This window comes from Anser anser (assembly GCF_964211835.1).
Source record: "Anser anser genome assembly, chromosome: 2".
In the NCBI taxonomy this organism is placed as follows: domain Eukaryota; kingdom Metazoa; phylum Chordata; class Aves; order Anseriformes; family Anatidae; genus Anser; species Anser anser.
Genome location: NC_139721.1, coordinates 142,175,459 through 142,193,999, shown reverse-complemented (window position 1 = coordinate 142,193,999; position 18,541 = coordinate 142,175,459). Strand labels below are relative to the sequence as shown.

At 35.0% G+C, this 18,541-nt stretch overlaps 1 protein-coding gene across 1 annotated transcript in view; it reads right to left on the bottom strand.

The window, feature by feature from the left end:
* MALRD1 (MAM and LDL receptor class A domain containing 1) overlaps nucleotides 1-18,541 on the bottom strand; it is a 266,757-nt gene that overhangs the window by 205,781 nt on the left and 42,435 nt on the right. Inside the window, exons 12-16 of the mRNA XM_083826051.1 lie at nucleotides 15,150-15,317; nucleotides 13,691-13,814; nucleotides 3,408-3,560; nucleotides 3,156-3,261; nucleotides 1,502-1,869 (exon numbers count right to left, since the gene is read on the bottom strand). Coding sequence (XP_083682177.1) covers nucleotides 1,502-1,869; nucleotides 3,156-3,261; nucleotides 3,408-3,560; nucleotides 13,691-13,814; nucleotides 15,150-15,317 — 919 coding nt within the window. The remainder of the gene's footprint in view (nucleotides 1-1,501; nucleotides 1,870-3,155; nucleotides 3,262-3,407; nucleotides 3,561-13,690; nucleotides 13,815-15,149; nucleotides 15,318-18,541) is intronic.

Below are 18,541 nucleotides of genomic sequence, written 5' to 3'. Positions count from 1 at the left end.
CTCATTTACTTTTTGCAAAAATTTCCCTCCAAGGAACAAATTTACACTTACATGAACAAAAATAAAATAAAAACCTTTAGTTAATCACTTCCTCTTTCAATATATATCTGGCAAACAGTACATAATTAATTTGTTGAATAAATAGAACTGTGAAGAACAAGTTACTATTCATGTATTAGATAAATTTATGCATTTCAAAGCATATGAAGTCCTTTAACTCCTTTACACAGTTAAGTTTCAGGTAAAACTGAGGATAACTGGATGAAATAAATCACAAAATTTAGCTTTGTAGATAGATGTAATAAGTGATCTAATATGTTTTTGCAAAGCAGAAGTACTCTCAATAGCTTTATAAAAGCTAAATTTGAGGCATTTATAACACGACTACACTTCATTACATGACATCAAGCCAAAATATATTGATTAGACCAATTACTTCTAATGCAAAAAAAAAAAAGTGTATCATAGATAGTGAATTTATGTTCCACCTTTGCATCTACCTTTCATAAACAGTAATTAACTGAAATAATTTCTTTATTAAAATTCTTTTTTTTTAATTATTAAGCTTTTATTTGTTATGATGTTTAAAATTGCAAACTTAATCATCTAGTACTTTCTTACTATAGATATCAAAATGGGTTATAAGGAAGATAGGCATTTTACAAGAGGGAAAAACTGAGATAGAATGGAAAGCCTGTGCTTTCTTTGAAATTCAGATGTTTAAATTTGATATTCAGCAGATATCAGAGCAGGCTGGTATCCCCTCAAGCATGTAAGGTATCCACTGCTTCTCAAACTCACTCTGATTTACATAATTTGGTTACCTCGGGATGTGATAAAGCACCAGTTAGTTAATTTTCTTTTATATTAATGTTCTTAAGTTCTTAAAATTGATGAATGCATGCCTGGGGGAGGAAATCACCAACAGTGCCCTTCAGCACTGCAAGGTGAATGTCAAAAATGTGAATGACCTATAGCTTTTCTCAATTCCTACAAGTTCTTTCTCTGAAAGGGACAATTAGGTCCAGTATGACTAGAATCCTATAGTAATACAGATATTTTAATGCTTTCTGGTTAGAGAGGGTTATACAGAGATAGGACATGCCCTTCTCTCAGTCCATATAATATCTTGCATTGTAGTTCTGTCAGTGTAACCATGAACAGCACATTCACCCAGATTAACTTGCAGACTGTGAATTCTCTCCTTAAAACAAACAAAAAAAAAAAAGGCACTTGAATGTGTGTACTTCACAAAAATTAAAGAAATTTATCTCATTAGAATAAAGGAGATTGAATGACATTTACTCTCAGATGTAATAAATTATATGCATTTAAGTTAATAATTTTCCGAGTGTTTCAGCAGTAAATATATTCAGTTGCACCATCTCTGGTTATGACACTGATAGACGGTACTAGTACTGTGCTTTTTTTGTTCCAGAAATGAACATGGCAACTAATATTTTTTTTTGCAATAAGGTAAGCAGTAATGGAAAGTACTCACTACAGTTGTCTTCATCAGATCCATCCCCACAGTCATCCACAAGATCACATACCAATAACCTGTCAATACACGCTTTTGTGCTTCTGCACCAGAAATGATTAGGACCTTCACAGCTTGATGCAGGTGGTGGAAGAGCACAATTTTCAAATGTAATATCATCAATTGCTGAGACGCCATCATAAAAGCCCAGACTGATCTTATTGAGTGAAAACTGGAAGGGATGTGAAAGGCGTCCAAGCTGAATGAATGTCTTCAACCATTGATTTCCATGATTGTAGTATACTCTCCAAAGGACAGTACGTTCTTTCAGCCCGTCTACAAGCAATTGCATCTCTGCCGCTCCAACTGACTGACCGTAATTGTAATACCTAAAATGATAAAAACCAAGTTAGAGGTGTAAATGATAAGAATCAAGTATGCTGGAACATTTATCTTTTCTGTCATAGCTCTGTGAAATACAGGACATCCACTATGCCTATTTCCAGTTGCCTCTAATTCACTTCACTTTCTGTACTGATAGTAAGTAGGTATAAGAGAGAATAAGCCCTAGACTGACACAACAGTCTAGGGCTTATATCAAGAATTGAAAACTGTGAGAGAAGAAGCAACCTTCATTAAATTATAAACCATAACTGAACAGACATTGCTTTCATATTAAGCAATGAACACTGTTCCTTCAGATGCATAATATGCCTTTTATAAATCGAATTTAAGACATAATTGTAAAGTTTCCAGAAGGAAAAAATGAGCACTTATTCAATGCAAAAGTACACCTTCCACCCACGCTAGTTATTATTAATATGTTGCATTTTTTACAGTATTTTTTGAAAATCTCACAATATTTTAAAATGATAAATGCATAAGTGAGCAATCATACAACAAAACTGAAAACTTAACCAGAAGTGTGTAATTTCCAGGCCTATACTGAGTCACAAGTCTTTGATAAAACAACATTTTGTCTTTCTATGATAGATGTATTTGACATTGCAAAGAAACACTACACCGCATAATGCAAAAGTCATACAAACATTTATTTATACTCCACCACCATCTTTGACCTTAGTACACAAATTATCACACATTATTTTTTCTGTCCCTCTTTGACAAGCTTGCACAGAGGTTGTGATAAAAAAAAACAGTTGAAAGGATTTTTTTTCCCCTGTATATTTCAGGAAAGGATTGAAATTGAAGCTAGAATTCCTGCACTGGAGCTTCCATTCAAAGAAGATACAACCCAATTTTGAATAGTCTTTTGATAACCCAGCTGGTAACTTCATGAGCTACTAGAATTTTGGAAGGTTTCTGATTCTTAAGAAAAATTCCATAACGTTTTCAAATCGATTTCAACCTAAGTAGAAATATTATTACAATTATGGTGGTATTTGTCTATGTGCATGCAGGTACAATACTTTAACATAATTTTGACCAAAGTCTTATAACAAAGAAGTCTCAAGCTTCAGTTCTGAAGCTGTTCTACAGCTTCAGCTTTTTTCTGCATATTAGTATAAGACTAAATGATTAAGAAATAGGAAGAGACAATAAATACTGCAGAGAAGAGTGTGTATACTACTGCAAACTATAACCACAATTTCAATCCAAGAGAAACAATGTGAGATGGTCCATGAATTTTAAAACTTTTTTTTTTTTTTCATACCAAAAAGACATTGTGCAATTTGATCCAGCTTGACTGAATTTTGGGCTTCGTAGCTGAGCAACTTGTGAAATGCTGCTGCTGTTTTTCAGAATGAACATAAAATGACCTATCAAAAGAAAACAGAAAACAACTCTTCAGGCTGAACAAAGAAATAATTTCTAAGTGTTTGGAAAAAGTTCACAGTCTCCACTTTAAATACAATTAAAGAGTAGGTATATCTATGCCAGTTCTCTATTTCTAGCATTGTCTTACCTTCAGACTTGTTGTAGGTGTGATCCCACAGAGGAGCTTGCTTCTGAAAATCAGGTGCAAGAGCACTACTGGAACTTCTTACCCAGTCAAATCCATCTGCACTTGCGGTTTCAAACCAACCACAGTTATCTCTTTCAAAGTCACACACAGCAACTGAAATGAAATAAGAAACATTTCACTTTGACTCTGTACATGACATGATCAAGGGAGCTTTACATGACTAAAGAGGGAGCTTTACAGTATGAAAAGGAAATAAAACATTTCCAATATGTCACTGGTATTTTAGACAAATGTCTAGGAAAGGGGTAGGGGGATGAGATGGCATATTTGTTTTATAAGAGTTGTGTAAGACAACAGTCCCACAGGAACAACCAAACTATCTCTGTACAAAATGTATTCATAAAATGAAGCATTCTCTCTAAGGACACTGCAGCCAAAGTACAAAAAGCAGGCAGAAAGAAGCTGAAAACAGACCTTGCAGTCCTCATGCTGCACAGCAAAACACAGAGCATGCAAAACAATAACAAGAATTCTGCAAGATCTTTTAAGGAATAGATGCTGGAGTCAAAAATAAAATCAATTTCCCAAATCTCTGCAAGTATGCTAATGATAGCAAAACCATTCTTCTAGTTGGAATAGAAATCAAGCTGAATATCAGGCTTTACTGAGGTGCTATGATATAGTAAAAGGAAGACATCTCTGAAACACAAAGTGCTGTGGTGACAACGATTTGAAAAATATATTCAGCTGCATTCTTCAATTCTTAATTTAAAAGAGTAGAAATAATTTAGAAAATATACATAATGCAAAAGAAATAAAAGGAAAGGAAGATGATGTTTGAATGTAATTTCACAAATATTTATTATGTTAAAATGATGAAATGTCATATTTTCCTCTTCTGCACTTAAAAAATTCCTCACTAAGTCACAAAATGATACGTTTGCTTACTGTAATTAGAACAGGCATTTAATGGAAAGCATAAGGAAAACTATTTCAGGAAAATTAACCAATTGTTCATTAATTACGCATATAGAATAAACCCCAAAATATTCAGACAGCCATGATTGTCAGTTCCACCATTATAATATAAAGATTTATAACCAGTTGCAGTGGCTATAACATTATGACATAGAAAATTCACATTTCAGAACCAAATGATGTCTCTTGGTAAACAGAATTATATAAATGTTTATTGATAGGGAAGGGCATTGGCTTTTGTTGTTTGCTTTAATCTTCTTGATAAACCTTTCACATTTTAGGTTATATATCATTTGTTAGAAAGAATGAAGAAATTTTAATTTATTATAATTGTTGGTTAGGGTTTCTAAAAAGATGAGATTTTTGTGGGTTATCAAGCAAAGCACATGGAAATGCATAGCTATTGATTCTGCTACAAAAAATAAAAAAATAAAAAAAAATCCACAAAATGAAAAGCCAAATAATATTTAAGGGATCAAAGAAAACGTGTTTTCTATACTTATACGTGGTTCAGAAATGAACTACATCATATTTATGACTGACAAGCGTAACAAAAAATAAAAAGGATGATTTTTTTTTAAATGTTTTGCTATAATAAAATAAAGATAAAATTATTTATGGATATACATATATAGGTACAATGGAAATGTCTGATAATCCACTGGCAGAATATAATGATAAGGAGATATGGAAAACTATTTCTGTTTTTTCTTTCACTTGCTATAGGCTTTAAGAAAAACAAGAAACTGGCCCATATCCCCAGGGGAACAACAACGAAGAATATGACAAACTTTACACACAGATGGTTTTACCAAAAGATGAAAAAAAAAAAAAAAAAAGATAAAACAGTTAAGTCTCTGAGCACAGACTTGCATCTGTAACTTGTAACAAGGATAAAAATGAAAGAAAAGATGCATTTAACTTAATCATGGATGAATACTCTGAGATAAAATAGCCCTCAAACTTTCAACTAAAACCAACTTTAAAAAAAAACACTAGGGAAGATACAAGAATAGTGTAAGCTGGTACAGCCTGTGTGAAATGCAGTTGTTTATGAATGTTTGATAGAGCTTCAATTATCTAACTGTCTCATAACCTGTTTGACTGGCACTTCTGTTTCAAAAAGACTACCCAGAGAGAAAGTCTGCTACCTGGGTACCTCTGAAGTTCCTCTCACAGTGAACACACACAAATTAATCTACTGTCTCTCCTGACACCTTACTTTCTGCTTTTCTCCTATTTCTTATTTTCTTACATGCTCTATTTTGATCGAGTCCACCCTCAGTAACTTTGCAGAAGACACCAACGTAGGCCCAACTGTTGATCTGCTCAAGGGTAGGAAGGCTCTGCAGAGGGATCTAGGTAGGCCGGACCGATGGGCCGAGGCCAACTGTATGAGGGTCAACAAGGCTAAGGGCTGGGTCCTGCACTTGGGGCACAATGACCTTATGCTACAGGCTGGGGGAATAGTGGCTGGAAAGCTGCCTGACAGAAAGGGACCTGGGGGTATTGGTCACTAGCCAGCTGAATATGAGCCAGCAGAGTGCTCATGTCGCTCAGAAGGCCAACAGCATCCTGTCTTGTATCAGAAACAGCGTAGCCAGCAGGGCTAGGGAGGTGATTGCTCCTCTGTACTCGGCTCTGGTGAGTCCACATCTCGAGTACTGTGTTCAGTTTTGGGCCTGTCACTACAAGAAGGGCACCGAGGTGATTGAGCATGTCCGGGGAAGGGCTACGAAGCTGGTGAAGGGCCTGGACAACAAGTCTTATGAAGAGAGGCTGAGGCAGCTGGGGTTGTTTAGCTTGAAGAAAAGAAGGCTTAGGAAAGACCTTAATGTACTTTACAATTACCTTAAAGGAAATTGTAGTGAGGTGGGGATCGAGGGGAAATGCCCTGAAGTTGCACCAGGGAGGTTTAGGCTGGATATTAGGAGAAATCTCTTTACTGAAATGGTTGTGTGGCATTGGAATAGGCTGCCCGGGGAAATGGTTGAGTCACCATCCCTGGAGTTTTTCAAGAAACATGTAGATGTAGAACTTAGTAGCATGGTTTAATGGTGGAATTGTCTGTATTAGGTTAAAAGTTGGACTAGGTGATCTTAGAGGTCTTTTCCAACCTGAATGATTCTATAATTCTATTTAAATGCTATCAAGCAATCTTAAAGACTCTGACAAGCTTTCTGCTTCTTCTATATGAGGAATTTATTGCTAGTTTTTCCTTAAACTATATTTGGTCATCCTTACGGTGTTTTGGCATGTAACCCACCACAATTTATAATCATCTCTTATTATTATTTTTTTTCATCTGGACATTACTTCAGCTATTTGTTTGGCGTCTTTTTGCTTCAAATAGTCTCCATGGCACCCGTATGCATTTATTTTTCTGCTGTCCCTTTTAGCTTCTCATTTAACATTCTCCCTCAGTAATCATGAAGGAACCAGAGTGATAGTGTGAACATACCATTTCAGGATTGTGGCCTTTATTAATGTTTTGAGAGAGCTGCCTTTACAGTGTCAGCAGATTTAGTATTCTCTGAGATAATTTGGTATCACGAAAGTCTAGATTTCTTGCTGATTCTGGGTTCTTACAAAGTGATTTTACCCTTTTCTGTTTTAAGGAACTTCACTCAAGAGCCTCCACAAATCGCATATGTAGTTTCTCTGTAAGCTGAATCAATGCCTAACAAGAACTTAAGAAATGCTCCAGTTGAAAACAGCACTTAAAAATGAATGCTTAAGATGATAGCACTTCTGCAAGACTGCAGCTTCATAAATCTCTACATCCCTCAAAAAATCTTTCACTGTTTGGCAACGCATGCATATTTACTCATACTGCACCATTCTAAGAAAAGCCGGACATGAAAAAATCCAGGTGAGAAGACATCATCATCATTACTGGCTTTCAACTTTCTCCTTTACTTAGAAGGTGTTTAAAAAGACTCTCCTATGTCAATAGACATTCAACCTTTTTTTTTTTTTTTTAATCATCAAATTTAAGATTAAATTTAAAGACATAGCTAGATGTCATGAAGACAACAATTTATTGACATCTTCATATCTAGGAAGAAAAAAAACAGCTTATCAATGGCCATATACATCCTAACAAGCTATTGTAATACCCTTTCTTATATAATCACACTGAATAGTTTTATATCTGCCTTCCCGTGTTTATGGTTTCTCACACTGATACTTTTTGCTAATGCCATGATATATACACTCAGGTAATGCATGACAATACTTTGTGGGTGTAACAGCATAATTCCTACAGTAAAAAAATGAATAGTGTTCACTAAACAATGCAAAAGTTCAATAGTAATAAATGAGAATAACTGAAACAAAACAACAACAAGCAAACAAACAAACAAAGGCAAAATTCAAGTCTGTTTGGAGGTTGACAAATTTGATCTTTACAAAATCCCAAGAGTTCCCCCTTCCGTCACTTTCCATCCACAATTATTGCCTACAGCTCTGAAATAATTTAAAACTACTTCCATATAAAGGCTCAAAATTGAATGTAAACCCGATTTCCATGATGATATTCTCATATATTTAAAATACTTTAAATCCAACAATCACTTGGTACAGATGGATATGGTAGTCTCCTCTATGGATGCCTACAGGAAACAAAACAGTCCAGAACATTTTCTTCCACTCTTAATTTCTGTGGGGACATCTATTTCAACAGCCTACTATTGCAGCAGACCTACTTGTGATTTCAGTCACATGGGCTTTTTTAGTAATAGACATCCATGACTTGCAGATAACAATCAGGTATATATCTCCTATGTAGTGGGGAACGGTATGGCTTATAAGATGGACAAAATGTACTGAGGGGAAAAAAAAAAAACACACTATAAATAGCACTAGTGATTTCACCTTGTGCCTATATTTTTAACAAGTTGACCACAGTACATTGCCTAACACTGTATAGCTTAGCTGTAGGACTTAAAATGATTCAGATTTTTAAAGGGGGAATATAATATTCTGGGCGTGCACATGCAACACTAATTAACCCTAATCTAAATATTGCCCCCCCCCCCCAAAAAAAAAATGCAGTCACCTGCATTTGCTACAACTTCATTTTCTAATTAACAATATGAAAATTAATCATACTCACTATGCAACTCTTATTTTGATGGCAGGTCCTTTCTGTACAGTGAGGCAGATATGCAATCATCTAGGCAGTTTCCTAACAGCATTTTTAAGTGGAACAGTGTCCAAACACACTGATTTGTTAGATCTGACATTTTCTGGAAATTCCTCAGTTCATAAGAAATTGCCATTTGCAAATGCTTCTCAGGTTCTGAATGTGAGTGATTAGTGTACTGATATGGGAAATAGTCCCAAAACAATAAGAGCCTCCAAAATAATCAACTGATGTTTTCATTGGAAATTTAGCAGATTAGGTCCAAATCTCTTCTCTATTCTAAAGTGTTAGTGTAGTCTGAAGAAAATGAAATTTCTTAAACGATGAAATATCCTGGTAATTTAGGATGATGGATACTCAGGTCCAGGCAAAATAAAATAAGAGAAATATAGGTATTTTCTAACAATCAAGTGCTTTCTACCTTGATTAGAGTGTTCCTTCTATGTAACTGAAAGGGAAGGGATTTTTTGTTATTGTTATTATTAAATTAAACAAAAATAAGATGTTACGGCCATTATTCAGTCCGTCTTATTTACACTGTAGTTCTCTGACATTTGAGCTAATGCAGTATTTGTTGTCACAATGCATGAAGGAAACCAGATAAGAATAGCTATAAAACAATGAGATACCTATGTAATGTTTTGGGGCAAGAATATATATTTGCTAGTAAAAGTACAAAAGGTAGGTTCATGATTTCTGGGTTCTATAGCAATTCTGAAAGTGTCTGTGGTCTCAGGCAGAAAAATGCTCTTGCTAATTCTTCAATGCTCTTCCTTTCCACAATGTACTTCCCATTTTCACCTGTTCCACAGCTGCTCTTCTCTGACCCCTTATCTCAGTCCTACTTTCACTGGGAAGCCAGAAGTCCTCACTGCCCTGTTTCGTGCAGTCCTCATCTCTTTGTCCATTTCCCCACACAGCTCCTTGCTCCTAGACATCTCCTGAGGTCTCAGTTATTTGCCACTTACAGCAAAGTTTTATGCTCTTCTCTCCAAAAGCATCACTGCTCTACATCTATGTTCCTCATTCCCATTTTCTCCATATTTTACTCTCTCTCCCAAAACTTTTTTTTTTTTTTTCCTTCACTCTCCTGGTACCCCACCACTGGCTTTTTGACCTTCTAGTCTTAATATACCCCCCTCTCCTTCTTTTCCTGGTTTCCTCCAACTCCCTGGTTACTCCTCTCCCACATCAGCGAGCTCAAGCAACATAGTTGTCTATCAGATGACTTTCCAATTTGATCTTATTTCCTACACCATCAACAGAATTTTTAGATCAGAAAAGTAAGTATTCAAACTCCACCAAAAGCATAGGGTGTAGACCTTAGAAATTATACTATACATTCACCTTCCAGAGCACGAATACACAGTGTGATAGGTATGTTAGGTCACTGTTATAAATCTGCAGCTTGAAAAAGGCAGTTGCTTTTCTCTTCTGTCTTAATGCATGGTAGTCATGTATAACACTTTATACTCATAGTAAATTCTTCAGCTGTAGAAGTAAAGCTGTGAACTAATAGTCAGCAGTAGCACCACTCAAAAAAGAAAACATTTCATAGGTTATATTTTATATTGTTTTTACTTTTCTCTACTATGTAGAATAAATCTGAAGGACATTTTTTAGTCTGGGACACGTAATTTTGTACAACGCAACTAGGAACCTGGAAGAAAAGTCTAAACATTGTTATAATAAAAATAATAATTTTTAAAATCATATTATTGCAGCAGAACCAGATGAGGTAAACTAATTTTTAAACCACAAGTCACACGATAACAAAATACTTTCACCGTACCGTAAACTTTGGACCAGAAGAACCTACCAAGTGCATTTGTACCTATTAAGTAGGTACTTTTCTTACACATGGCATAAAATCACTCTCATTAAAATGTGTTGACAAAGAACACTACCAAGATTGAAGCTTCCCAGGGATTAAATCAAAGTAGAGAGTTACAAAAAAAAAAAAAAAAAAAAAAGTTTGGTGTTAATTAAAGTTAAAATAGACTATTCCATAAGGAAATTACCGTATGTTAATTAGCAATAGGTTAGTCTCACGATGATTTTGAGAAAAATAGATTCTCATTAAATGCCTGAGATTTTTAGTAAAGATGAATAACAAAATTGTTACAGGTTGAAATATACAAAGAAAGCACATGCAAATAAGGTGTCAGAGAATAAGAAGTCAAATAATTGATGAGCACCTCTGTTATGAAATAGAAGACTGAAATGTTCCAGGAAACATTTTTTCTTCTTCACAAAAAAGCAAAATTAAGTTCTAGAGCAGGTGGCTGCCTGATGGCAAATAAGTAAGTAATTCAAGGGAAGCAGAAGCTTCCCCACCACCACCACTGTAGAAAAGAGTAAACAAGGACACCTGTCCTCAGGTGGGCTAGCCATATGCCACAAGTAATTAACTCGTTTGAGACCAATGGCAGATTTCTCACCTGGACTAGTCACCATAAATACATTATCCTGACCAACATAAACACTGCCCCTGTGATACTGAAAACCTGTGGTATGAAGGTGTTTAAAGGGGGGGGGTTAAAACATATGTGCAGATGTAAATTTGCCACTATTCATCAATAGCTAATGACAAATCTGATACTAGTCTCCTATTATTGTGGAAGGATTAAACATAATGACTAGGTAATTTAAAATAATTAACTTCTAATCCAAGGCCCTTGCAAGATCAAGGTTGCAAGTGAAATGGCCTTGAGACAACCAAGAGGAAACACTGTGCTGTTTTCATGCTGGGAGGTCCTTCAATCCTATTCAGCAATGAGAAGTGTTTTGGTACTGGTAGTGATTTGGGTGTCTATCAGTAACAAACAGTGAAAAACACTGAGAAATATTACTTTAATTCAATAAATCATATATTATATAATAATATATGATTATATATATGATAGTATATACGATAATATATCATATATTATAATATATGATTATATTATAAAATTATTATATTATAAATCAAATAAATTCATACAATAAAGTACTAAACTGCATGTTTATGTGTCATAACAAATGTGTTGACAGCAAAACCACAGAAATATTGTATAATTTTTTTTGTAATTCAATAACATATACAGGAAGGTCCAAAGGTTTTCCTTTAAGTGTTTGTTGTTAGTGTTGTTGGGTTTTGTTTCTTTGTTTTGTTGTTGTTTTTTAACTGATCTTATGAACGCTATTATCAGAATTCTGAGTTGTTGATAGGTAAACATGATATAAAGGGACTCATTTTCAAAGATAAAAAATATAACCATCATTTCTTATGCAGAACAGGTAATTGAATGAATTAAAAAATATTTCTGAAGCTATATGTTTGAGGACTTGAAACTTTCCCAAGGTCCCTTTTGACTGTGTACTGCAGAGTGATTCTGAGATGCACCAAGACATTCCATGTGTTAGTTTCCATGCAGAGAAAACCTAGGGACATAGCGAAGATGGAAAATATTGACACAGCTTAAATATCTTTGATCTGTGCATGGATGCTTTATTTACCTGTCCAGCTGAGGTATTGGCACATCCAAATTAAGTATATAAAACTCACAGTTTGAACAAAAGTCTGTACAGTACATTTTCAATGCTTTCTATCTCACTGTCATCTTTAACTGAAGGAGCGTCTAACCATTAAGAGGCACTTAAGACAGTGCTGCCACAGAATTTCCAAATTTATATATGTAATGTACTTTCCTTTCATTTCATTTTATTAGCTTAGTTTTGTATATGTGAGAGCATGTGTGCAAGAGTACACACACCAGATCTGTTTTGCTTCACAATGGTTTCCTGAATCAGCTTCCAATATCTTAAGATTAGGACTTAATTTGGTATAACTCTGTACCTGGTACTTAACATCTTAAGAGTTACAAAATAAAACACCGTATATTAAGCAACCCTTACTCAATTAACCTAAGACCATTATTCTAGTTTCAGTACTAAGAGGGACATTATTGTTAGAGAAAAGAGAAGGAAAAAAAATCACAATAGAATCAAAATGAAGTTTTTAGAATTCAAGAATTCTAAGTTCAAGTTCAAGAATTTTTAGTTAAATTGTAGCATTTATGAAGTTACAGAACCCTGACAAGTAGAACATACAAACATATTCACGGGAAACTAACAACCTAGATTATTAAAATTTTCACTTACAACACTTGGCTTCATCATGGCCATTTGAACAGTCAGGTGTAAAATCACAGAGTTTGTCAGGTGAAATACATTGTCCATCCCCACATGAAAAAAGTCCCGGTGGACAGTAAAGAGATGAGGAATTAGTTTCTGCCATTTCTGTTCCCCCTAAGGAAGGAAAAATAAAAATTAAAAAAATAATTTAAAAAAAGGAAGAAAAATCTGGATATATCACAACCGAAAAGAAACACATCTGATACCTTGTGCTTTTAAGCTATATATCATTCGCCACAATATTCAAGCAGATGAGTGAAAAAATATATAAAAAAAATAAATAAATAGATTTGAATGGCCTGGCTCAAGTTCAGGTGCAAGGTTCTGTGTACAAGCTCTGTCTCACAGAGAATCAAGCAACCTGCTGTGGTCCCCATGGCTGCGAGCAAGTCTTTCACAAAATCTTTGTGCTATAGCTGTGGTCTCTCTGAGTTCAGTACACAATGAAAATTCCAATAAGCCAAAATTTTTGTTTTGCACCACTACTGGCTTGCAAACTACACATTAGAAAACGACCCAGATTTCAGTGAATGGGGAAGAAGGGAAGGGAAGGGAAGGGAAGGGAAGGGAAGGGAAGGGAAGGGAAGGGAAGGGAAGGGAAGGGAAGGTACTTGACAGTGATGATGGAAAAACCCTCTTGCCCTAAAGATAATGCAATGGAATTTGCTCTTCAGTGGAAGATGTAAGATGATTTGCTTCTGTCTCTGCATCCAAGTGTGTATATGCACAGGTTCTTGTAAGTGATATCTGGAAATTCCCACCATAACTTACTTCATAGAACCACTGCAAACTACCTAAAGCACCTAGTATGTAACGTAGGATGAAAATGTTCATTATAGACAATTCATTAGCACAGATGGACATTTTCCTCAGATTATTCCCTTCTTTCTTACAGGTATCTTGAAACTGTCCATTGAATCCAATTATACATAGCAGACATAGTGGAAAATGTATTGAAAACCACAGAACTTACCATCACTTTGTTGGCTGACAGCTGATACAGCTGATAGTGATTTATTTACAACTCTACATTCTTCTGTTATACTGATGTCATCAATAGCAACAGTAGCATTCATTGTTAGAATGGTAGCTCCGAAAATAATCTTTAAAAAAGAAAAAAAAAAGAGAACAGAAAAAAAAGAAATAAGCATGCCTATTAATGATGACATGATAAAAAGACACATGTATATTTCTTTATAATTTAACTATCTCTCCACACAAGAAGCAATACCACCTACAACCACCTTTGATTATCAGCCAGCAAAAACTATGACTGAAATTTGATCAAAGTCAGAAATTTATTCTACAACTGTCAAGCCCATAACTACATTTACTTATTGAAAGTTATGTAACCCAGGAAACCTTGCTTCAATCTCAGGTGATAATAGCCATCACTGCTTGAATGAACCATCTTTCTGATGGAACTGTTAAAAGTTATACACCTTTTAAAATGAGCTGTTCAGGATAATCAGACATGGTGGTTAACAACTATATTTAATTGAGTTCTATACTATGTCTGCTGAAGTGAATGAGACATTTCCATGCAAGAAATCTATTTGGTGTGATGTCTATAAAATATATATCTTAACAACAACTAGAACAACAAATCATATTACAGATTTTCTTCTAGCTAGTACATTCATTCTTCATTCTCCCCATTTCTAGTTTTCTGCTTATATCTTTCTGCGTATCTTTTCTGCAGATAAAGGTACGGTATATTATTTTAGAGAGAGGGAGAGAGAGGTTGTAGGATTTTTTTGGTTGGTTGGTTTGATTTTTATTTTTTACATACAGTACTATTAATATAAGGATTATAAGTATACATTTACAAATACAAAGAAAATTTCAGGAGATCACAAATGGATGTTCAGTTAAAACTTATCAATGATGAGAAACAAGTGTTCATTCTTTTAGATTGTTTTATAGATGACAGACAAAAGGAAGAAACCAAACCAGGAATTTTGATGATTCCCCTACCAGCTCCATTCTGAGCTTCACAAAAGTCTAGCAGCCTGACATTATATAAAAATAAAATAAAACTAAAAAAATGCTCATTATTTCTGAAATTAATGCTCTAAATTGAAGCCCAAGGATCTGCACTTCTCTTGCCTTTAGCCAACATAAAAAGGCCCTCACTTTTTTTGAAGTTGCTTTTATTTAAGATGCTGTACTAGTGTTTCTTGGTTTTGTTAAAATAAAATATATATATATATCTTTACTGAAATCTAAAGCACAGGAACAATGGTGTTGTTCTTTAGTAGCTATATCTACTTAAAAAGATGAATGGAATTCTTTTTTTTGATGAGCACTAAAGAATAGAAGTTCTCTTTTCATATTTTATTGTGAAACTAATGTAATTCTAAATACCAAGTTAAGTAAAAAAAAAAAAAAGGCAATGTAAATGTAATGAAGACAAAGAAAATGTAATTTCTAATTACCTGAAAAGGTAAGTCCCCAGCTGCACTTTCTATTGGCATAGTCACCTTTGTCCACTGCATCTCAGGCAATCCTGAAATGTCACACAGTTTTTCCAAATTTCCATCCAGGGCAGTTCTCTTAAAGACAGAAAGCTGGGAACCCTGAGACAGCCGATACCAAAATCTTACCTGTTGAAAGAGTTTTAAATCAAATACTTTAAAAACTATATCATCAGTCTGCAATAAGTTCAATACCAACTCAGATACATACACTGTAACACAAAATGATTGACAGGTCTATACAATGCCTTGACATAAAGAGATTTATGAAACTATGTTGTGTCAAGGAGCAATATTATGTCCAAAGGCAAAGCTACAATAAAAAGCAAAACTTACTTTAAAACTTACTTTAAACTTGTATCTATCAAGGGGTACAGACTAATTGATATGACCTCCCTTAAGTTCTTTTCAGTTCAGTAAAGACTTGGAAACTTGTCAAAGATTATTTTGCTCTGCGAATGCTGAATATAGGGTAGCTTCATTAGTATGTTAATTTCTGAAGTCTTACAGTTGAGTTACTTATATGCAGGGAGCCTTATGATCCTATTCTTCCACAGTCAATGCAAATTACACGAAGACAATACTCTATCGATCAATAACATTCTGATCGCCTGAAACAAGTGGATTGAACACTACATGGGAAGAAAAAACAATATCTGTAGCAGTGAGGCTACAAAAAACTGCTTGCCAAACAGAAAATAAAGAGAATCCTAGCACACTATGCCTGTTCTGCAATACTGAATAAACCTGATATATATATATGTGTATATATATATATATACATTTTAAAATACTACACAGGCAAAAATTCAGCTGAGAACTGTAGGGAAAAAGAATATGATTTTCAAAGGTGAGTCCTTCCTCCTTCTTCACATACTGAAGGACTAAATTTTCAGCAACTGCAGACTTTCTACTTCCCTGCAAAATCTTTGATAAATCTTGAACCTTAGTGAAGGTAAACCAAGCTGCTGTGCAGTTTTCTGCCCATCTTCACATGATTTTACACCACGCATCCTGAATTGTCACATTATATAGAGAAAATTTCCTTAAATTTCCTTTTTATTTTATCCCCTCACATTGCATAAACTTTTAAGCAAACTTAAAAAATGCAGACCATTTTAGGCTAACAGCTAAGTGAAGCCTGTCTTTTGCCTCAGGACAATCACAGATCAATGTGTTACCCAGCGTTCAGTTAGACACAGGAAACAGTAGAGGTCTTTTATTTAGGTGAGACAACTGACACATAATATTTTTCGAGAACCTGTTGGGACTATTAACATGCAAAACAATGCAGTGTGTGTGCGCGCATGTAATTTTTACTTAATTTATTGTGAAGAAATACAAATTTCTAATCACTGATTAGGAAAAAAAAAAAAAGAAAACAAATGTCCTCTGAAAGCGTGGATCACCTTGTTTACAGGATCACAGAATGGCTGAGTTCGGAAGGGACCTATGGAGATCATCTAGTCTAACGCCCCTGATGAGCAGGGTCACCTAGAGCATGTTGTGCAGGGTGGTATCCAGACAGGTTTTGAGTATGTCCAGAGAAGAAGACTTCACAACCTCTCTGGGCAGCCTGCTCCAGTGCTCTGTCATCTTCACAGTAAAGAAATGTTTTCTCACACTCAGCTGGAACCTCCTGTGCTTCAGTTTGTGCCCGTTGCCTCTCGTCCTGTCACTGCACACAACTGAAAAGAGTCCAGCTTCATTTTCTCAACACCCTCCTCTCAGATATTTATACACATTGATGAGGTCTCCCCTCACTCTTCTCATTTCTAAGCTAAACATGGGTGAATCTCCAGCCATGTCCCCGTCAAAATGCTCTTACAAGCATATCTTCCCTGCTTGTCCCCAAGACATCTCCCCAGCCAAGTCCCTTCAAATATCTCTTCCCCTAGAGGCCACTGCTTTTTCTGAAGGATGTCTGAGCAGCAGCAATGCTCAGAATAACTTATTTTCAGAACACTAAATCTATGTAAAGCATGGAAATAAACATTAATTCATACATATATCATGGTCAATTCTATTTATTTATTTATTCATTTATGCGAAGGGAAGTAGTAGTTTTAGTATAACCAGTCTTCGAAAGGAGTTTTTCCTAATTATCACATTAACACTTATGTTAGAGCTGTAGGCCGTTATTGTGCCTACCAAGTCGAAGAGCAGGACTGGTCAATTTGAGAACTCCTTACCTACAAATCATCAGCTAATAATCTGAAAGTCATCATGCGTGTGCATGCACTACCTTTCACTTCACACACCAAATTTAATCCCTTAAAAAGGCTAGTGCATGAAAGATACAACTTTTATGTATGAAAGGAGAGTTTCTTTTGACTTCTGTTACATAGGACAAGGTAGATCAGCAGTTACTGATGGAAATATTCTTTTTCACAACACACTACACTATTTTTTAATCATCTCCAGGCTTCATGGTCCATGGACTTGGTCTGTCAATTTCCCACAGTACTCCTTTTTTCCCCACTCATGGAAATTATGTATTGTGTAATCTCAAGATTTTAAAATAATTTTAAATACTTTTGTGTAGCTTTTTTCCCCCAACAGACATCTTAAGGGATGCAGCAGGTATTCAAACACTTTTCAAAATGAGCTGTTTGAACAGCTATACTCTAAAGAGTCAAATAGCTTTTCAAATTATTATATTTTTTCTGGCTTTTCCTTACATAAGAATAAAACTACCTTTGCTCACTATGACTACATGTTCTACTTCAGGATGACTTTTCTGTCCATTAGGAACATAAACAGAGCTTGGACTAGAAATTTGTTTCTACAGCTCTTAAACCTTGAGTTAAATGAAGATGTTTCTTACCTGACAACTACTGAAAAACTCAGCTACAAGAAGCTGCACAAAGAATTTACTTCTAAGCTTCAATTAACTAGTAAGGTACAATGTAAAACTACTATCCCTCAACTCTGATTTTCCTTTTTCCTTTTTTTTTTTTTTTTTTTTTCTTTTTTAACGCCTGGAACCAAAGAACTTAGAAAGCTTTTAATAAACATAGATCTCTATGCAGATCCCTTTATCCTCTCAGTGGGACATCCAACATAGGACAACATCTCACATTTATACGCAGAGAGCATAACACACCAATACACTTCCTAATGAGCAACCACTATTCCTTGCTCTTTCCGAGATATAAAAGTCCACAGGGGAAATGTGGCAGAAAGCCAAGATTCCAGTCTTCAGAAACACTCTTTTTTTCAGACCTGTATAGCTGGATAAGAACTTGCACTAGCTTTTGGTGAATCTCAAAACTTTAAATACATACAGTATGTGCATATTCAAGATTGAAAATAGCTATTTTTCTGACTTTGTATTAGAGAAGGGTACATAC